The sequence below is a fragment of the Oryzias latipes genome, chromosome 6 (assembly GCF_002234675.1).
Source record: "Oryzias latipes chromosome 6, ASM223467v1".
NCBI lineage: Eukaryota > Metazoa > Chordata > Actinopteri > Beloniformes > Adrianichthyidae > Oryzias > Oryzias latipes.
In genome coordinates, this window is record NC_019864.2 from 30,717,581 (window position 1) to 30,738,835 (window position 21,255).

The window sequence follows — 21,255 nt, forward strand, 5'->3', positions numbered from 1 at the left end:
TGATAAACGAGTCGGCAGGGATGTTGTGGAGAGGAATACCTGAGTCACGGGGATTAAACCGAAACACTGCAAACCCAGTTTAGACGGCTGAACGTGGGCTTCCTGTGCTGTGAGTCAGGAGAAATTTAAATCCTTATTTTACCGCTTTGATATGACAATTTCATCCCAAAGTCTGGATTGAAGTGCAACCTCCCTGTAGTTTCTTTAAACACACATAATTGGCTTTTTTATTCCAGTCAGAAATAAATGAAGCCAATTTCAATATTTGGCACAGTCTTAAAGCAAAGATTCAGGATCATTTCACGCTGTTGTATTTGTCACAAAAGCAAAGTGAAGCACACAAAGAGCTTGAGGGGGGGGGGGGCTGATATGGAGCTCCTTCGCTCACAAAGTCCAAACATTGGTCCTGCAGCTGCTGGGAAATAACGCCTCAAGATTTACCCTGATTTACTTAACAGTTTGATGTGAGACGCGTCCACGTCCGCAGGATGCTCTCACATCCGAGCTCCAGGCTGAAGTCTGCTGATCGTGGTGCTTTGCCCTTCAACAAACAATCCCAGCCGGTTTCCAACAAACTCAAAGTGCAGAAACGGAGCTTTCATTTAGTTCAGTCACTCAACTCTCCTCACAGCAGTCTTTCAGAAAATGTTACTTTATTGCCCCTCATCCCACTTTACCTTGGCTGCAGCGGGCGACGATGAAGAGAAAGGATTACACACACAGGTGAGAGGCTTCTCAACAGATCACTTTGAATTAAGGATGAGCCAATAAATAAAACTCAAGAAATAAAGTGTCATTTCAATTCTCGTAGTCAACCGTTGACATGTCCTTGACAAGAAAACCACATCTTCTGTTCTACACAGTTATGCCGTCACTGTTAGTCCTCATAAACAACACATACTGGGACAACAGGAAGGGATAGGAAATCATTCATTACTGATATTTACAAGGTGAGGATTTTATTTTGGCGGGGTTTCTTGAACTCAGCAGCCTGTTGTGTTACATAACGTAAGAGGATGACTTTGTGGTCACTTTGGTGGTAAAAGTTTCTTGACACGCAATTTGTTACATCTGCAAATAGGACACAGGTGCAGTGTGTTTTTAGTTTTTCCCTCCAAAAGTGAATAGAACATCGACTTTGTTTGGATCTTATTGGGAGAAGAAAGCCGGAGACGAGGAGGAGACGCTGAACTAACATCAAATTTCAGATGAGAAGCGATGTCTCCTGCTGAAAATTCTGCATGAAAGCATTTCATTCTAAAAATCATTTGGGCTCCAATCAGTTAAATTCCCTTTGCAGGCTCCTTTTGCGATTTCTGTGAGACAAATCCTCACCAAAAACAGTCCTGAACCGGGTCAGAACACCGGTTCGACCATCAGCATTTCTTTAACCCTTTAGTAACCGGGTTTCACTGCTGGCAGCAAAATAACACCCACTCTTTGAAGTGTTTATTCCAACTAATTGCGGAATGGAAAAAAAGTGGCTTTGCTGCAATATTTTAGTGGTATTTTGATGCAGAGCCGCTCTTCTCCGCATCAGAATCCGTTGGAATTAGGTTAAATGTGTAAACCGTTGAAGAGTTACGGTGTTTGAAAGAACGTCGACACTGAAGCTTGAATGTTAAAGGGTCAACGGAAATCCTGCTTTTCAGAAAGGTTCATAATGTCGGCAGCATCAAATGAGCTGCGCTGATCTACAACATGCATTTTTGGAGACTTTTTGGGAAGACGACAGTCCTGGAGAGTCTTCCGTGAACATTAACCAGAAGGTTCTGCCCTTCCTGACCCGGCGGTGAGCCTGAGCCGTGTCCGTTCAGAGGGTTCAGTCATGCAGAAACGAGATTCTCTGCAGCTTCCTGTCAGGCTGTTTTTGGTTCGGCTTCCTGATCTTAAGCTCTGGTTTCAGATTTGCGTCCCCTCCCTCAGTAACTGGGGGCGGGCCAGTTTCCAGTTGTCCATAGCTTCCATGTAGCGGTTTCTTCAAATAACCTTCATTGCATTTAAGTTCTACCTTTAATGATGTGCAGATCCTCGAGAGTCTTCATCGCCTTCATCATGTCAGGCCTTTGTTTTCATGTGTTTACGTTCAGGTTTTGCTTTTTCTGATAATGCCTGCTATTGACTACCTGGATCAGGTGCGTTCTGCCATTAAGAAGGTTCAGTGTCATGTAGGACACCAGCCCTCAAGGCTGTTTGGAGTTTGACCCCCCTGGTCTGAAGCTTTAGTCACATGCACCGTCGTAGGGAGGAGTGGCTGCATCTTAAAAGGAGCGCTGTTCTTAAGGCTTGTGCGAGCACCTCAAGGGACGTCATGAAAACTGGGGACGTCATGAAGACGGAACGTACCGTTGCTGTGCATGTGGTAAGTGTTTTGTGGAGTATTCATAGGGCGAATGGAAGTCGCACACGCATATGCTGTTGTACGGTGTCCTTAGACCACAGTTTAGTTGTCAGTAATGTGTGAGTACTGGCTCCGTAGGCCGTGCACACAAACTACACTCCGATTGTCTAATGACAGTCAATGACAGTCAGGCTGCAGCGAGGAGCGTGCACTGACCATGTAAACAGCACTAACGGGATCTTTGTGGAGTCCAGTGGATTTGGGGGGGTTGAAAGAATTAAAAAATCCGTACGACACGCTTGTGTTTAGCCTGCAGGTGTTCATGCCCATAGAAAAAATGTGCATGAACACTTTCTCTCTACGGGTTCACCGAGCGGTCTATGACCTTGATATTTGCACACAGGTGCTGTGTGCACACGGGGCACACACATTGTATCCACCTGTAAATTTTAGGGACGAAGGCTTTAAAACCACGTTTTTCCCTCCAATCTTGTCTCCTGTGTTGGGGCCCTGAAACTTTTTTCTTGACATTTTCTTGGTGTAACTCGTCGGTTCAGCTGCAGCAGAGCAGTCGCATGAACTCCAGCTCAACCTTCAGTGCAGCTGCAAGCAGAACCGCGGCAGGAAAACAGAATCACAGCGGTCCACACACAATGTTGGTTTACTGATGTAGAGTAGCCAAACACAAAACAGAATCGTCCTTTCATAAATAAATGGGGGAAAAAAAGGATTGGCTGCTGTGAAAAGACACTATTCATAAAAAACTTGGCTTTGTTGGGGCATAACCAGGCAATTCACTGAATACCAAATAAAATGATTAAAGGCATCCATTTCTTGATTTACTGAACTTGACCACCAGCAGAACCAATTCTCAGAGATTCTGTAACCATCCAGGACTCTTAACTCCATTTCCCAGGGGGGGCTCACAATTTGTCCCCAACTTAGACAAGTTTGTGTTCACCTCAGGCATGGAGCTGCCTGAGACCATCCAACACGTCGTCACATAATTGAAAACTGTTCCAATTAAAAGATTCCAAATAAGGCTTGTTAGGAACGAACTGAGAACAAGAGCACAAAGGATGGGTTCACGTTCCCGCCACCCCAAAGCAAAAACAGCACACTAAAAAAGCCCGGATATGCCTTTTTTTCTATTTGTTAGTTTGCAATTCCTAAAAAGTCCAGAAGGCCTCTGCCACCTTGCCGCCTCTCAGTTTCCGTCTTTTGGGCTCTAATGATCTTCTTCTGGGATTTCTGTGGTTCCTCCGAAGCATTCTCTGAAAGTCACTTCGGGCCGGGCTCAGCGCCCAAAGGCGCTGCAGATTTGTCTTAAATTAAGACAGACAGCAGATGAGCCCAGAAAAAGACAAGACGCAGAATTTCAGCAAATGTTAAAGACATCATCAAAGCCAACAAGCCGCTGTGCTCCCAGCAAATCAATACTAGATCTACTGTGTAATGAGGCCTGTAATAAGTGAACAGGTGACTGAATACAAGACGAGTTTTCAGCTTTGTCTCTAAAGAAAGCACACAGAGTCTCTGTCTAAACAGTCAGAGTGAAAAAGCTTCATCTGCTGGAATTCAGTAATATTCGTGAAGATTGGGAGGTAAGCAGGTTTTAACAGAGAGAGCAGGGAGCCCATTTGCTGTGAAAGAATGAGATCTTAAGGCTTGAAAATTGATTTGAAGTCAACAAGAATCTGAAAGAGGCCTTCTGTTGCAGCATCTTTCTTCATTTCTACAAAGGTTTGTTTTCTCCAAAGCTCTGGGTGTGCAGGTGAAGATAAATCAACAAGCTTCCTGGAGGACATTTCAAAATGAAATTCCACATCCCAGTGACCGGCAGTGTGTGGGATTCTCTGCCTTTCTCTCCAACGGCACTGGACGAAATAACTGTACACAGATTACACCAACAGAAGTGCTGCATTAGTAGTCAAGTATTGTATCTTCTCAAACAGTGATATCCTACATAATTGGAGCTGGCTGAGAAGTAGGACTCCTGTTATCAAAGTTTTGACGGAATAATTCTGCAGCAATCCAAACAGACGCTTGCGTGTCTAGAAGAGAAAACACGGCTCTCGTCTGCCAGTCCGCCCACCAGCCCTCTAAACTTCGAATGCCACGCACACACTGCACGCACACGGTTCAAATTCATTTGCAAAGGTGGCGAGGACAGTTAATCTAGATGACACGCCACGATGGAATATTCCGGCGTAATCTGGGAGTCTGAGGAGCCGATGTGTGCAGACAAAGGTTCCTGTTTGACCTCCTTACGTTTGCTTTGGGCTTTCATTTGTGCGTCTGGAGCGGCGAGCACAATCTGGGATATGTTTACTTCTCAGCGTGTGCATGGCGTGCATGTGCTTCTGTGTGTCCTGTACATTCTGAGCAAATCTTGGCTTGGCAAAGTGAGACTATTGATGTTGTGTGGACTTGTGTTTGTTCGTCCACGCGTGCTTGTGGGCTTTGGGTGTTTGCTGTGAAGATGAGGGACTCTTCTTCTCTGAAAGCGTTTGAACATGCGTGCTTATCTGGTGATGTAGAAGAGCAGCTGGTTACTGAACACGGAAAGGCAGAGGAGTAGTGTGTACTTCTTCCCACCACAGCTTGCATTTCAATAAATCTCCAATCTGATCAATTTCTGATCTATTTTTAAAGTGTTCTTATTTGTCTGTTAGGAGGCCAAAATCCAAAAACCCGTGCCGTTTCCTAGGACATCGCTTTTGCAGAGCGGCAGGAGTTCTTCAGAAATTCACCTCTGATACCACGGTCATAAATACAATCATCAGAAGGGTTCTCCAACAGCCCAGGACCACTCGTGGAGAGCTTCAGAAAGACCTGGAATCAGCAGGTACCGTTGTTTCAAAGAAAACAATAAGTAATGCACTCAACCGCCATGGCCTCCAGGCACGCACACCACGCAAGACTCCATTTTTGAAGAAGAAGCATGTTGAAGCTTGTGGTGGCTGCCTACACTGCCACCCCATCAGGGCAGTAACATCCTGCACCACACCCTACATATCTGTTCACTTTATTTTTGCATATACCTTTGGATTTCTTTTTCAAACATAACACACACATTTGATAACATTTATTAGCATGCTTCAGTTTACTTTTTTATAATTTGATGATTTGCTTGAGTTACCAGTGCTAAGGGGAACCATTGTTGCTGCTGCTGCCATCTGCTGCTGGAAAATCAAGTCAGGCCTGACACAAGAATGCATCCCAGTCAGCAGAGGCCTTATATTCAGCAGGCAGCTAATTGGACTGAACCATCGCCCAGTGGACAAGGAACTCTTTCTGTGTTTCTTTACTTTAGTTTCCATTTTGATGGTCCTTAGTTTCATTCACTGTGTATGTTAATTTATCACATGTTGGGCATTAGTTTAGTTTGTTCTCTGTGGTTTGTCTTAGTCTCTTTAAGTTCCCCCTTGTGTGTCTAGTTGGTTTGATCAGCCACTATATATGTTCCCTTGTGTTTCCAATTAGGGAGGTCAGTTTAATTATGTTGCTTTGTCTGTTCAGTTGTCCTCTGTTACATTTAAAAACTTGAGTTAACTTTGTTGCTTTGACCTCTTTTAAGGGCCCATTTTTGCCCATTTACACATTTTGAAAATTAAATTTCAATATTTTTGATTAAATTGTTTGCTGTCCTTGCCTTCTACTGCTCGGTCCACCACATAATGGTGTCAGAAGTGGGATCAGCAGTTTAAGGACAGTTTTTTTTTTCTCTCTCTTCCCCCCGGAAATCCTTTGAAATTTTTTTTTGTGAGCCATGCAACGAGGAGGAAGGACTACAAGAACACGCATTGAACATAAAGACTACAGCACTGCCAACATGGACAATGGAGAAGAGGAGGAGGCTGGAGCTTCAGGAGCTGGTACAGGTACCGAGGGTGAAGAGCCAACATTACAACATCTCACTAGTATTCTCCAGGCCTTCATGGGACAACAGGAAGCCAGAGAAATGAGACTCCAGGAGGAAGCAAAGCAGCAGGAACACAGGCTAAAAGGCCTGCAGCATCAGTTCCAACTTTTGCAGATGGAGGTGCAGGCCCGGACGTCACCTGTTCCTGATTACACCTCATCAGCCCCTGATCCAACAGAGGAGTCTGGTTCAGATGATCGGCTGCCAGAGGCCGTACATCAGACAGCAGGGGCACAGCAAGTAACCACTCACCCTCGCTTCTCTATGGATCCCAGGTTAGAAAAGCTAACAGAAAACGATGACATTGAACATTTCCTAATAACTTTTGAACGCATAGCAACAGCGTGCAAGTGGGTGGAGTCAGACTGGGTTTTCCGCCTCATCCCACTGCTCACTGGTAAGGCCAGAAGTGCCTATGTTAACATGGATGTCGATGATTCTTCGAACTATGAAAAAGTTAAAACTGCAATCTTACATAAGTATGACATCAGCCCTGAGTCTTACCGACAGAGATTTCGTTCCTTGGAAGTGGGCCCTGACGAAAGTCCCAAGGAGCTTTATGCCCGTCTCAAAGAACTCTATGATAAGTGGATTCAACCCAGAGGTAAAACGGTAAAAGAAATTGGTGAGATAATCATTATGGAACAATACTTAAGAATGATGTCTCCTGAGCTTCAGGTCTGGATAAAAGAACATGGGCCTAAATCAGCAGCTGAAGCCGCAACACTGGCAGAGGTGTTTGTGGCTGCTCGCAAGAAAAATGTACCATGGAGCAACCTGCAATGGAAGGGTATAAAAGACTCACGCAGGCCAACAGCCCCACAACACCACCACCACAGACTGGCTCCAGGAACACCGAGAATGCCTGTGCAGGATGATCAGATGAGTAAACCAGCAAAATCTTCCAATAAACCACCAATCTGCTATTTGTGTGGGCAGGAAGGACATATTAAACCCCTTTGCCCAAGAAATTCAGCAAAGCTCACTCAGATGTGTTTTGTTCCATATCAGAGCCATGCTTTGGAAAGTCGAGCTAACCAGCCTATTAAAATGACCACTGTTAAAGTGAATGGGAAATGTTGCAATGCACTGATTGACACTGGCAGTACACAGACTTTAATTCATCGACAACATGTACCAGTCAACCTTGTTTCCACTCAAGAGACAGTTTCCATCTGCTGTGTACATGGTGATAAAAGACTTTATCCTACTGCTGATCTCTACTTGGAAATTCAAGGACAGATGTATCTTCTGAAAGTAGGAGTTGTTGATGACCTTCCTTTCCCAGTTGTTTTGGGTCATGACCTGCCAGTTCTTTATGACCTGTTGGACACAAGAGGAAGTGCTGTTGCGGTTACGAGAGCTCAAGCTAAAAATACAGATGCGAATCTGCCACTTCTCTGCGCTTTACCTTTCTATGATGCTGAGCTTGAGACAAAACCCGGGAAGTCTCGCAAAACGCGTAGTCAGAAAAGGCAAGAGAAATTTAAACTAACTATGGTAGATCCGCCCGTTGAAGCAACTCCAGAAGTGGGTTTAGGGTTCAAGTTGCCATCTAACATTGTTGAAATGCAACAAAATGATCCAACTTTGTCGTCTTGTTTTGTAAAAGCAGCAGAAATGGCTGAGGAGTCGAAGAGGGAGTATCTGGTGGAGAATGGAGTTCTTTATCACCAGCAAGGTAAAGTGAAGCAACTGGTGGTTCCTCTGTTGGTTCGAGATGTAGTACTCAGCCTAGGCCACACCATACCGTGGGCTGGCCACCTAGGGAAGCAAAAAACAACTGCACGTGTGATGAAACACTTCTACTGGCCTGGCTTACGTACAGACATCCAACATTACTGTCAGAGTTGCCCTCAGTGCCAGAAAACCTCACTGAAATGTACCACCAAAGCTCCACTCCAGCCTCTCCCAATTATTGGCACTCCGTTTGAACGCCTTGGCATGGATGTAGTGGGACCAGTGGAGAAAAGTAAAGCTGGAAACCGCTACATGCTAGTCATCACAGATTATGCCACAAAGTACCCAGAGGTGTTTCCACTGAAATGTGTGAAAGCAAAAGCTGTGGCATTCTCTCTGGTTCAGTTTTTTCCAGAGTGGGTTTCCCCCGAGAAATTTTGACAGACCGAGGCACTAACTTCATGTCTAACTTGCTTAAGCAGGTTTATCAGCTCCTGGGGGTGAAGAATCTGCGGACCACTCCTTATCATCCACAGACGGACGGGTTGACTGAACGCTTTAATCAGACGCTTAAGCAAATGCTTCGTAAGTTCGTCAATGAAACCGGGTCTGATTGGGATCAGTGGCTGCCTTATCTCCTCTTCGCCTACAGAGAGGTACCCCAGGCTTCAACAGGGTTCTCCCCCTTTGAATTACTTTATGGACATGAAGTAAGGGGACCCCTGACCCTCTTAAGAGAAACCTGGGAAGGAGAGCAGGGCAGAGAAGAACCTGTCAATGCCATTCAGTATGTTATTCAAATGAGAGAAAAGCTGCAGAGGATGAGCGAGTTAGCACAGGCCCACATGGCTGATGCACAGAGACGCCAGAAGAGCTGGTATGATCAAAAAGCACGCTAGAGAAGTTTCCTGCCAGGTCAAAAAGTCCTAGTAATGCTACCCACAAGTGACAGTAAGTTGCTAGCCAAATGGCAAGGCCCCTTTGTGGTCCAAAAGAAACTTGGGGCTACAACATATCAGGTTTCCACCCCAGGTCACAAACAGTCCAGTCGTGTATTGCACGTTAACCTTCTCAAATAATGGGTTTCCAGGACTGCAGATGATGCTATGGGACTGCTGATCAGAGATGTCAGTGAGGAGGACGAAGTGGATGAATTCCTGCCATCATCAATGCCCACCACCTTGGATTTAAACCATCTTTCTGAAAACCAACAAGCTCAGGTGAAAGCATTGATTGATTCCAGAGTCTTCCAGGAATATCCAGGACACACAAACTTGGTGCACCATGACATTGTTCTAAAGGAGCAGGCTACAGTTAGGCGCATGAGTTACAGAGTACCAGAGCGTCTACTGGGTCCGCTAAAGGAAGAGGTTGATCACATGCTGTCCCTCGGGATCATCAAGCCTTCGAAAAGTGAGTGGTGTCATCCAGTTGTGTTGGTCCCCAAGAAGGATGGAACCATCAGATTTTGCATAGATTTTCGCTATCTAAATTCTGTGTCAAAATTTGATTCCTATCCAACCCCCAGAATTGACAATCTCATTGAGTGTCTGGGAAAGGCGAAGTTTTTAACAACTATTGACCTTTGTAAGGGTTATTGGCAGGTTCCCCTTACAGAGCGGTCCCAGGAACTGACTGCTTTTCGGACACCCTGGGGGCTCTTTCAGTTTACCGTTCTTCCGTTTGGGTTGCACGGTGCCCCTGCAACTTTTCAGCGACTTATGGATCAGGTACGCGGTGGCCTAAAGGACTGTGCTTGTGCTTATCTTGATGATATTGTGGTTTACAGTGCCACCTGGGAGGAACATCTAAGACATCTGAAGAAGGTTCTGGAGTGCCTGCATGCTGCGGGGTTAACCATCAATCCAGCAAAGTGTGCTTTTGCCCGGAGGGAAACGGAGTACCTTGGTTACACTATTGGAGGTGGGTTGATCAAACCGCAAGTCAACAAAGTACAGGCGATTGAATCCTGCCCTCTACCACAGACAAGAAAGCAGCTAAGGTCTTTTCTTGGATTAGCTGGATTTTATCACAAATTTATTCCAAGCTTTTCAGCCCGTGCAGCTCCGTTGACTGACATGACCGGCTCAAGATGTCCAAACAAGATCAGGTGGACTACGGAGTCTGTGACAGCGTTTCGAGACATTCAGCAATCATTCAGTAAGGACCCCATACTGCACAGTCCAGATTTTAATAAACCTTTCATTTTGCAAACCGACGCATCGCAAAGAGGCATTGGAGCTGTGCTTCTACAGTACACGTCTGACGATCGACATCCTGTGGCTTACATCAGCCGAAAGCTACTCCCCAGAGAAATCCACTACTCCATTGTCGAAAAAGAGGCGCTGGCAGTCAAATGGGCTATGGATTCTTTTAAATACTACCTCTTAGGTAGAGAGTTCACCTTGGAGACCGACCACAGGGCTCTGCAATGGCTGGAGAAGATGAAGGACACTAATGCCCGGATAACGAGATGGTACCTCGCCATGCAGCCCTACAGATACAAGGTGAACTACATCCCAGGGAGAGACAACATCACCGCAGACTATCTCTCTCGTGCTCCTGATGAAGGCTCCGAAGGGGAGGGGAGTGTGGTGGCTGCCTACACTGCCACCCCATCAGGGCAGTAACATCCTGCACCACACCCTACATATCTGTTCACTTTATTTTTGCATATACCTTTGGATTTCTTTTTCAAACATAACACACACATTTGATAACATTTATTAGCATGCTTCAGTTTACTTTTTTATAATTTGATGATTTGCTTGAGTTACCAGTGCTAAGGGGAACCATTGTTGCTGCTGCTGCCATCTGCTGCTGGAAAATCAAGTCAGGCCTGACACAAGAATGCATCCCAGTCAGCAGAGGCCTTATATTCAGCAGGCAGCTAATTGGACTGAACCATCGCCCAGTGGACAAGGAACTCTTTCTGTGTTTCTTTACTTTAGTTTCCATTTTGATGGTCCTTAGTTTCATTCATTGTGTATGTTAATTTATCACATGTTGGGCATTAGTTTAGTTTGTTCTCTGTGGTTTGTCTTAGTCTCTTTAAGTTCCCCCTTGTGTGTCTAGTTGGTTTGATCAGCCACTATATATGTTCCCTTGTGTTTCCAATTAGGGAGGTCAGTTTAATTATGTTGGTTTGTCTGTTCAGTTGTCCTCTGTTACATTTAAAAACTTGAGTTAACTTTGTTGCTTTGACCTCTTTTAAGGGCCCATTTTTGCCCATTTACACATTTTGAAAATTAAATTTCAATATTTTTGATTAAATTGTTTGCTGTCCTTGCCTTCTACTGCTCGGTCCACCACAAAGCTCCTTTGGAGTTTGCGACACAACATTTGGATAAACCCATGACATTCTGGGAGAAGATACTCTGGTCAGATGAGACCAAAATTGAACTGTTCGGATGTCATGAGACACAACATGTTTGGAGGAAAAATGGCACCGCACATCACCCCCAAAACACCATACCAACAGTCAAGTTTGGAGGTGGGAGCATCATGGCGTGGGGCTGTTTTTCAGCATGTGGTACTGGCAGACTTCATATCATTGAAGGAATAATGACTGGAGAAAAGTATTGAGACATTCTTGATCAGAATCTGCTGTCATCTGCCAGGCTGCTGAAGATGAAAAGAGGGTGGATCTTTCAGCAAGACAACGATCCCAAGCACACAGCCAAGGTAACACTCAACTGGTTGGAGAAAAAGACAATAAAGCTGCTAGAATGGCCCAGTCAATCACCAGACTTGAATCCATTTGAAAATCTTTGGAAAGAACTGAAGATCCGGGTTCACAGAAGAGACCCCCGGAACCTTGAAGATTTGAAGGCAGTTTGTGTGGATGAATGGGCCAAAATCACACCTGAGCAATGTATTCCAGTGGTTTCTCCATACAGGAGGCGTCTTGAGGCTGTAATCACCAACAAAGGTTTTTGCACTAAGTATTAAATAAATTTCAGTAAGCGGGTTCAATACTTATTCCCTGTGCCATTTCACTTTATTTATGGACATAAATGTTTGGATTTCTTTCTATGTGTGCATTACTTGGGTTGATGCCGACATCTGGTGAAGATTTCATGTCAATAGCTCGAATAGAAATATGTTTTTTGAGAGAAATGTTGACGTTTTCAATACTTATTTTCCCCGCTGTATGTCCTGTCCACTGTACCTGGTTGGTGGTGTCATGGCATGGCGTGAGCTGCGGTGCACAACTTTGCTGATTCAATACCCTAGGCTCGCATTTTTCCAAACATATCTATTTTGTTATTGTGCTGTTTTTGCTTGATTTATGGTCAACTTTGATCATTTCTTTCATTTTTTTTTCTTTTTTTAGCTAATTATTACTGTTGGGCGACAGTGGCTCAGGTGGTTGAGTGGGTCGTCCAATGACCGAAGGGTTGGCGGTTCAATCCCCGCTCCCACCAGCCAAGTGTTGTTGTGTCCTTGGGCAAGACACTTCACCCTCCTTGCCTCCAGTGTGGCTCCACTGGTGTGTGAATGAGCATGAATGCTCCCGGTGATGGTCAGAGGGGCCGTAGGCGCGAAATGGCAGCCACGCCTCTGTCAGTCTGCCCCAGGGCAGCTGTGGCTACAACCATAGCTTACCGTCACCAAGTATAAATGAGGAGTGAATGAATAATGGACACAATGTAAGCGCTTTGAGTGTCTTGAAAAGCGCAGATAAATCCAATCCATTATTATTATTATTATTATTATTTTCATTTAGCAATTCAGCATTTAGCCCTGAACTTTCTTCTGGAAATGCAGCTCCTTCTAGTTGTAAGCTAAATTTTCTTCACATAAGTCCTCTATCATCAGAAAAATGCAACACCAAAACACTATTTTCATCGACATGGGTCTTTACAGTTAAGTAAAAGAAACACAACAAAGCTGAAAAACCATCAACTTCGGTGTTTTCTGGGAACCGGTCAACTGGCTCTTTGTCTGATGTTAAGGAAACAGGAGATAAGGAGGAGGAAAGAAAATGTCCTCGTCATTCCATACAGAAAGGTCCACCGTTTACGGCCGAGCCTTTCATTTAGTCATTAGTTTCTATCAGCGCCGTTCTGTTGGTGGAACTGTGTCAGAGTGCCATCTTTCTTTTCTTTCCATGGTTTGATAATGGAGAGGTAATTTCAGCTTTATGGCAGCGTGACTCTAATGATGAGGAAAGGATAGCTGAGAGCATGCTAGCACAGTGAAAAATACCAAGAGTGCTCCTGAAAAAAGCCCACATTGTGTGCGTTTTCTGCATAAACACGGCCTGTGAAAGCGTGCGCGCGCGCGTGGAGGCTTGAGCGGGATGGTGTCCAACTCCTGCCAATGTCCCCATCGCTGAATGGGCTGTTAATGGAGAGTAATGAGGGAATATTTCCATCGCAGATGTGCTCTCTCTGAAACGCTGTTTTACCCCGACGCTGTAAAACTGGCCCGAGTGAGACATCAGCAGGCAAGCAGCCGCTTCCTGCTCTGACCAAAGTCTGCACCTGTCGGAGGCTTCTGAACGTTTTGTTCACCTTGTTTTCATCCGGCTGCGGCCCCCCGGGAGGTGGAAGTAAGTACGGAGTCAGCGCTGCACCGAGAGTCACATGAAATGACAGAAGCGCTGGTGGTGTCAGCCAGGCCCAGAATCTGTTTCAGGGCCATTTTCTTCACTGGGGTGTGAAATTATTTTAGCTCTCTCCTCATTATAGGATTTTAAAATGCATTATAGTTGGGGCTTTAACGGTGTGCCGCAGCATTAATTCAATTTGCCCCATTCACGCTTTCTTATTATCACGCTCAGTTCAAGCTACAAGGAAAAAGCTGCTGAGCAGTGCTTGGAGGCCTTATCTCTAAAGGATATAAACTACAGTACCCAGCTCAATCAGAGCAGCTGCTGCCTGCTACCTCTATTCTCCCCCCGTCCTCCCAGCCTCCTCGTCTCCCGATGCCGCTTCCTTTGGTGACCTCCATCGTTCTTTCTATCCTCCGTCCCTCTCTCAATTTCCCTGTGAGTTGGTGATTGATGGAGGTGGTACAAGGAGCGCTTTTGATATCTTTCCATAGAAACGCGTCTGTAGGCAAACAATCACACACAGCCCATGCACTGGCAGCGATGCCAACACACACCAATGCGAGCACGGCACCGGCGCCAGGCAGAAGCAACAGAGGCTACTGCACAAGTTTAATGGGAAAACAAGGCCCAGTGTGTGGGTTAGACAGCGTTAATCTATCACTGAAACCAGACCTGGGTCTGTGATTGTTTAGCACACCAGAGGGGGAGGCATTCTGGAAGCCACCTATCATTATCTGTTCTGCAAAAGGTAGAGAAGATCCAGACTGCAAATGCATTCACACTGCAGCGCATTTAATGCAGAGCAGCTAGCTGGACTGAGTTTACCCGACATGAAGCCTGCCTGCGTGTGGAGACACGCCCACAAAACACACCAGGACGAGTTTTTATCAAGCGTCCGCAGTGCGCAGCCACATGGATCTGCACACTAGTCACATGTACTAAACTGCAACTCAGCATGTGACTGCTCTCTGGTTTGTTGTAATGGGGTGGGGGGTGAGAATAAAGTCCTCATTTAGATATCTAATCCAGATTGCAGTGTGTCCCATGTGGAACATCATCTCTCGTCATTAGGAGCAGTCCAGCAAGATTAAAGAAGATCCGTGTTTATCACCCGCCATGGGTCGGACAAAAGCAAGTGTTTAATCCCCCCACCCCCACCCCACCCGACCAATCACACTTTCCCAAAACCCAACTGCACTAAAAAAACTAAACCTGCAAATATAATAATAAAAGAAGCTTATCAGAGGCCAATACCAATCAATCTTAATGCCTCCGATCCGTGATAATGTTCACGCCGGATGATTATAATCTCTTCTTCTCATTATTTTCAAAACAGTACTGTTCCATCAGAGGGATTAAGCACAACTATCACCCAAATGTGGAGACAAGCTCACCGGGGACAAAGCCCCCCCATTTTTTCCACCTGCGACAAATGCAGACATCCAGCAACAAACAACTGCGCAGCTACGCCACTGATTACTGAAATTAGGTAGCTGTTGGAGAAGAAAGGCCAGAAGCAATCACAAGGTGGAAATTATAAGTAAAAGTCTGGGCAAGGTCTAAAAGCAACAGATTCTCCATGGGAGAAGGACGAGTAAAACTTTAGATCAACTCTTTCCATCTCAGCATTTTCTCCTTCAGTAACCGTGTCACACTGTGAATAATTGAGTTTGCAAAAGCTGCAGTAAAAACGTGTTGCATGAAAGACCTCAGTGTATGTTATTCTGGCAAAGCTGCCACAGCTGACAACATCACGGCATCACCACTACATCTATCGCACCGCTTTATAAAGACGGCACGGACCATAAGGTTTGTCCTGTCGAGAAAGCCTGTCTGCTGGTGAAAACACGCGTGGAAGAAACATGTTGAAGGAAAGACTTTCACCAAGACATTCAGTCGACGGCCGGAGACGAGCCGCAAAAACAGGAAGCAAAATGTCGTCTTTAGTTCTTTTGTTTGCAACTCTTTCCATGCCACTGAAGTTTCCTCAAACAGAGACGGACTCTCAGCTTAAAATATCCACACAAGAGCACACGCTCTCCCTTAGATGCTCATCAGCCCTGAGAGGCACTACATTTTCTATGCATCAAAGACAACTGCTTCTGTAATCAGCAATCCTCTGGCAGTGATGGAGCTGTTCTGTCTCGCTGTCTTCCTGAAATTGATTGAAGCACGAGATGGACATCATCTTCAAAAACATTTTACCATCGCGGCCTGCCCAGATTTCTGTGCAGCCTTTTTGATCCCCAGTCAGCCCAAAATCCAGCAGAGTCTGCCTCTTCACTCCACCATGTTTCTTTTTTTGCATGGCAGTCATTTGAATGTTTCCAACAAAAGCTGCGCTCTCACTGTGCAAATTGGTGCCTCGCAATTACCGCCGTTTCTGCAGTGTGCGTGCTTTGCTCCAAAGCAAAGTTCATGGCCTGTCAAAACATCTCACTACCCAACTTGGCCAGCCATGTGATCTTCTGCACTGCATTAAAAGTCTCAGCGTTCACACTTCACCAAGCCCAGCTTTTAAACTCGTCTTCATCCTGCGTGCTTAGCAGCACCTCTTTGGGCCACCAACAGCAGGGAAGCGCCCCTTGTTATTCTCCCTTAATTGGACCACAGGGCCCCAAGTTTGAGAAATACAAGCCTATATAGATAAATAAGCACAAGCACTGAATTCCCATGACATGGCTCAGATTTTTCCTCTTTTCATTCTGGCCTATAGGCGGGCCTGTCTGAAGGCTGATTCATTAAAGTGCTTCAGGAGGGCTCCATCAGCCTCTCGACTCCATCACACGAGTAGGTAAACTATCAGCCAGCCTCTGTCACAGCCTATTCAGCAACATATAAATTGTTGTATAAAGTGATGTTTTGAGACTGAGAGCAAAACTGCTCCAGTCTAATCAATACCACCAAATCAATGCTGCTCTCCAGGGAAATGCCACTTAGAGACGACCCCTGGCATGCCGAAGCAAAGCCGGAACAAAAAGTTTAGACGCAGCACATGCATAAAAACCCAGCCAGTGAACACAAAGGCTTTTGTGTTCATCACAAATCTTTTCACGTTTAGGTAACCCCGAACGCAGCGGTGAGGTTGTCTCCTACCTTTTTCAGATCCATTTAACATCAGACAATATTTTCACAGACCGGCCTGTACGAGCCTGAAGCGAGCATCCAAACACTTTTTCTTTATTTGTCTCCAGTTTCCTTCAACGTTTAACGCTAAAGTTTATCTTCATCCTCTGAAAAATATCTGCTGCTGCTTCAAACTTTATTTGTTCCAAGATTTCATGGGAACCATCAAAATGTGATCTAGTTTTTCCCTTAATCCGTGGCGGTCAAAGTGGAAGCTGAAAAAAATAAAATCAGACCTCAACTTCAGCCTCGTTCAACAGATAAATCAAAAAAAGAAAAAGAAAACAAAATGGTCCCTAAAATAGTAACAATATAATACATGAGAACTTTATCAGCAGCATCCTTGCAACATTAGACAGCCGGATGCAGAATATTCTGCATAAATTTTATGGTCTGTGGGAACAAGTGTCACAATAAAACCACATTTGGAGTAAAGACTCCTGGCTTTTATTTGGAAGCGGAAGGCTCTTCTTTTGTTTTCTCTTTTCTTTTCTTTCTTTGGTTAACTTTTCTAGCCTAGAGGCTTCAGATTAATGGTCGGGGCCGTTTAAATCTACACGTGATTGAGCGACTTGACATGCGTCCAGAACGAGTCGGATAAGGTGGACAGAAGCAGCAGTTCTAAAGAAACTTCCTTCAGAATCAGATTAGAAATAAAACAGAAAAAAGTGGGTCATTTGGTTTCCCGTTATGTACCAGCTGTCCCTTGGACCGGTACCAGTCCGTGGCCCGGTGGGGTTGGGGGACACTGCAGGACTGGACGATAAAACAACACCAACAAAACCGTCTAACTTTTGTCTCCCACTAAGCTTGTGTCTGCACGCCCTGGTTCAGATTTAATAAAAGCAAACCTTCTCTGCTGGCGATAAGCTCCGTGTACAATGTGTGAGTCACGCTCATTCATCAAAAAGGAAGACATCGGGTTGCACGGAGGCAGACGCGGAATCTGTGCGATTGGAGCGATTGGAGGTCAGCGAGACATTTACCTGACAGCTCCCGCCGCTGTACGATGTAGAGAGTTGACCATGTCTGAGGTAATGGGCATCAATAATGCAGACGCTTGGCCTAATAAAAACTCGCTGCCACCATGACTGTTCTCAAAGCGCGCTGCCAAACGCGGCTCTCACATCTCCCCACACGCAACAACCTAACAGATGTGTGTTGAAGGATGAAGTTTCTGCCTCCATCAGACAGGATATACAGTCATCCTCACTCATTCAGTGTCTTGGCTTTAATTGTGTTTCGGCCACTTCCCCCTCCTCTCGCTGTCATGGCATTAAGGATTCAGCGTTCTGAACTCCTATGTAGGTTTAAAGCGTTGACCTTATGGATGATACATGTCTGCAGATGCGTCGGCGCACACTGTCACCATAATGTCACGATCCGTTATGTTCATTAACTGCAGCGATTCTCCCTTCATGAAAACACCAGCATCACTCATCCTTTTGATTGGTTCATTTAGAACCGTGAGTTACTCTGACAACTGTCTGTCTTAAGACAAGCCATTAGTTAAAATGATCAAACACTTCATAGTTTTTGCTGCTTTGACAATTCTACAGGTTTAGATGACCATATTTGGATGTATATACCAATACCACCTCATTTGGTTGCAAATATCTAAGATTATCAAACACATAGTTGAAGCTTGATAGATCTTTTTTGTATTTTAAAGGGAAAAAAACAGGTTTGACTCTTTCCAGGATGCATTCACACCAGTAGGTTTGATTTTCAGTGGCTAGTGTTACAAAGACCTGGAAATTCAAACCCAGAAAATCCAGGTTGGGTCCAAATTCCCTCACTTCTCACTACTTAGTGCACTCTATAGGCCGTTCTGCATTTTGTCAAGGTGTTCAAATCTACAATTCCAAAATCCAGTGTCCTGGAAATTTCCAGAAAGTCTCTGTGAATAACTAGGTTAGCAATTATTGATCAAAAACATAATGTATTTGTCATTAATCATCCCATTTGTCATCAACAGAACACAGTGGATTCACAAAGGTCTTTGTAAAATGATCATAAGTTTTATTTTGGAAATGATGTGATGTTCTAAAATTTGACAGAAGGACCGGACCAGGAGGTGATTCATGGAGTGTTTTGGTAATCCACCTCATTAGAGATAGAAAGAACATGAAGTCTGGACGAAAACACGCAGCAATTTTGATTAAGAATTGAAGAGTCTTTATCGCAAAACTGTGACTTTTGTTCTCATTTTAGTGCCAATAGCACTGATGGTTTTCTGTCCTTCGGGAAAAAATGCTAACTTTGAGAACGGCTGTGTTTCCAACTCGAAAAACACTCATGAACGTCAGAAAAACAACAAACCTTCCAAAACCACATGAATGCAGAGTAACTCTCTGCACCTAAGCAAAGGTCAATTTATGTAGAATTACAGGGAAATCCTTAGACCAGTCACACACACACACACACACACACACACACACACACACCCACACACACACACACACACACACACACACACACACACACACACACACACACACACACACACACACACACACACACACACACACACACACACCCACCCACCCACCCACCCACCCACCCACCCACCCACACACACACACACACACACACACACACACACACACTGAAGGAGGGAGTTAAGAATGTGTGCCCTGTCTAGGCTACCCCACTTTGATGGGACATAGCCTGGGCATATAGATAGATAGATAGACAGGGAAATGAAACATTAAAAAAGGTCATCAATATAATTTTTTCTATTATGGTGGGCCAGATTAAAAAGTTTAACAGGCCATATTTGCCCACCCCTGGGTTAGAGAGCAGTGAAGGAAGTCAGACACAGTGCCAGAGTCTCGTTATGGACTTTTAAGTACTTCCTGTTTCTGGAGGGTCCTGTGCCTCCAGCAGCTTGGAGCTCCCATTCCAGTTTTCTCCAGCAGAGAAGCACCAAACCCCTGTTGGGTTTAACTCCTCTGTCTGGGTCTTTTTGGGTTCCACACAATCCTGACAGAAAACTGACCACAAAGGAGTAAATTTGAGGGGTGGGGGGAATACCCTGTAAACCCTAAAAGGTTTGAAAAGTCCCATCAGTGAGGAGGTGCAGGTACTTACTGAACACATGGCGGTCAGTCAGAGGACTCACTTCCCTTCTTTGTGCTTTTTTTCCTCCCTCTCTGGGCTGGCTTTGGGAAATATCGCCCCCAAAAGAGCAGCTGTTGGAATTGCGCGAACATTTCAGGCGGTTTGGTCCCCTTCACTGTCTGGATTGTTCTGAGAGCCCCATGTGTGCAAGACGGGCCATTTATCAGAACTCCTCACCTATTCAAACAAGGTTTATGGGACGTCCCGGTATGAAAGAGAACCCAGGAAAAGCTGAATTTACTGTAACTTAATCAAGAGAAAAGAGAAAAAGGCTCTAAATTAAATCAACAAATGCTTATTTGACAACCAACCCATCATGTAGTCTCACAGTCTAAAGTAAACAGTCTGGAAAACTGAAGTCAAAACCTCAAAAATACAGAGGTTTTTTTGCACTTTTGTTATAATTAAAATATTTTTTTCTTTTGGTAAAAAATTGCTCAGTTTGTTTATAGAGGGTAAACTTTTTTTTTGAATTCAAATATAGAAAATTATGTCTGAGTGTTTAAGACTGAATTGCCATATTTCCTCTGTGAGAAAGCGTTCGCTGTCTGAAGCCGTGTCATTGTGTTCTGCTGAAAGTTTGTATTTAACTTAAACTAAAGATTCAGAGACACTCAAATGTTTTGCAAGGAGATAGTATTTCAAGTGAGGTTAACGATGATGAAAAGTGGTTGAATACTCATAAATACCTGTACATGTATATGCATTTATGTACTGCAAATATTAAAGTATGCATGCATGTGTGCGTTTGATGTTATTTCTTGGATGTTTGTTGAGTCACTTTTTAAAAATATATTTTGTTTTCATCTAGTTAAATAAGAAAAATAAGGAAATGAAAAGTTTTCTTTCCCGTAAGAAGCCCCAAAGGAAAAAGCCAAAACGCGAAGACCAACAGAAACAAAGCAGTGATGACCAATCAGGAGTTCAGACGAGTTGAAAAGCTTGGTGCACAAAGATGGAATAAATAAAATATAAAAAGTTAAACCGAGAAAATGCAAAGATCAAAAAACTAGACAAAAGCAGAAAGGAATAAAACGAAACGCACAGACCATGACATTTTCATGTCTGGGAAAAGGAAATGGGAAAAAATGCCAAGAATACAAATTGAAACCCTCTGAACACGTAGAGCCTCACAAATGTCGCTCTTATTAGGATGATGGAGGACTTTTCTGGACTTGAAAATGTTGGCAGTACCACCATAGTATAAGTACTCAGACGGTACATGGAGGAGAGCCAAACAATGTTATTTGGAATAAATTGTGTGTTTCTATCTATCCATCCGTGTTTTCATCTCTCTTTTTCCATTCCTGAGGACAGGTAATATTTCTTATCTTCTTTCTCTCTGCCCTGCAACATTGTTCAGACAAATACGAGTGCACTTTAGCCTTTTCACAGCCCCATATTTTTCTCAACCCCATTGTTCCCTGCAGCCATCCACTCTGCACTACAGGCTAGAGAACATGCACATCTCATTCCCTTCCTGCTGCCCCAACAGTACCT

At 44.5% G+C, this 21,255-nt stretch overlaps 2 protein-coding genes across 2 annotated transcripts in view; one reads left to right on the forward strand and one right to left on the reverse strand.

Moving 5' to 3' along the window:
• Window positions 1–21,255, reverse strand: part of LOC105354303 (neural-cadherin-like) — a 130,843-nt gene that overhangs the window by 102,959 nt on the left and 6,629 nt on the right. The gene's annotated exons all lie outside the window — the stretch shown is intronic.
• On the forward strand, window positions 6,278–7,021 carry LOC111947553. Its single transcript, XM_023956115.1, has 2 exons — window positions 6,278–6,870; window positions 6,945–7,021. The coding sequence occupies exons 1-2, from the start codon at window positions 6,282–6,284 to the stop codon at window positions 6,968–6,970; spliced, it is 615 nt and encodes a 204-aa protein (XP_023811883.1). The 5' UTR covers window positions 6,278–6,281; the 3' UTR covers window positions 6,971–7,021.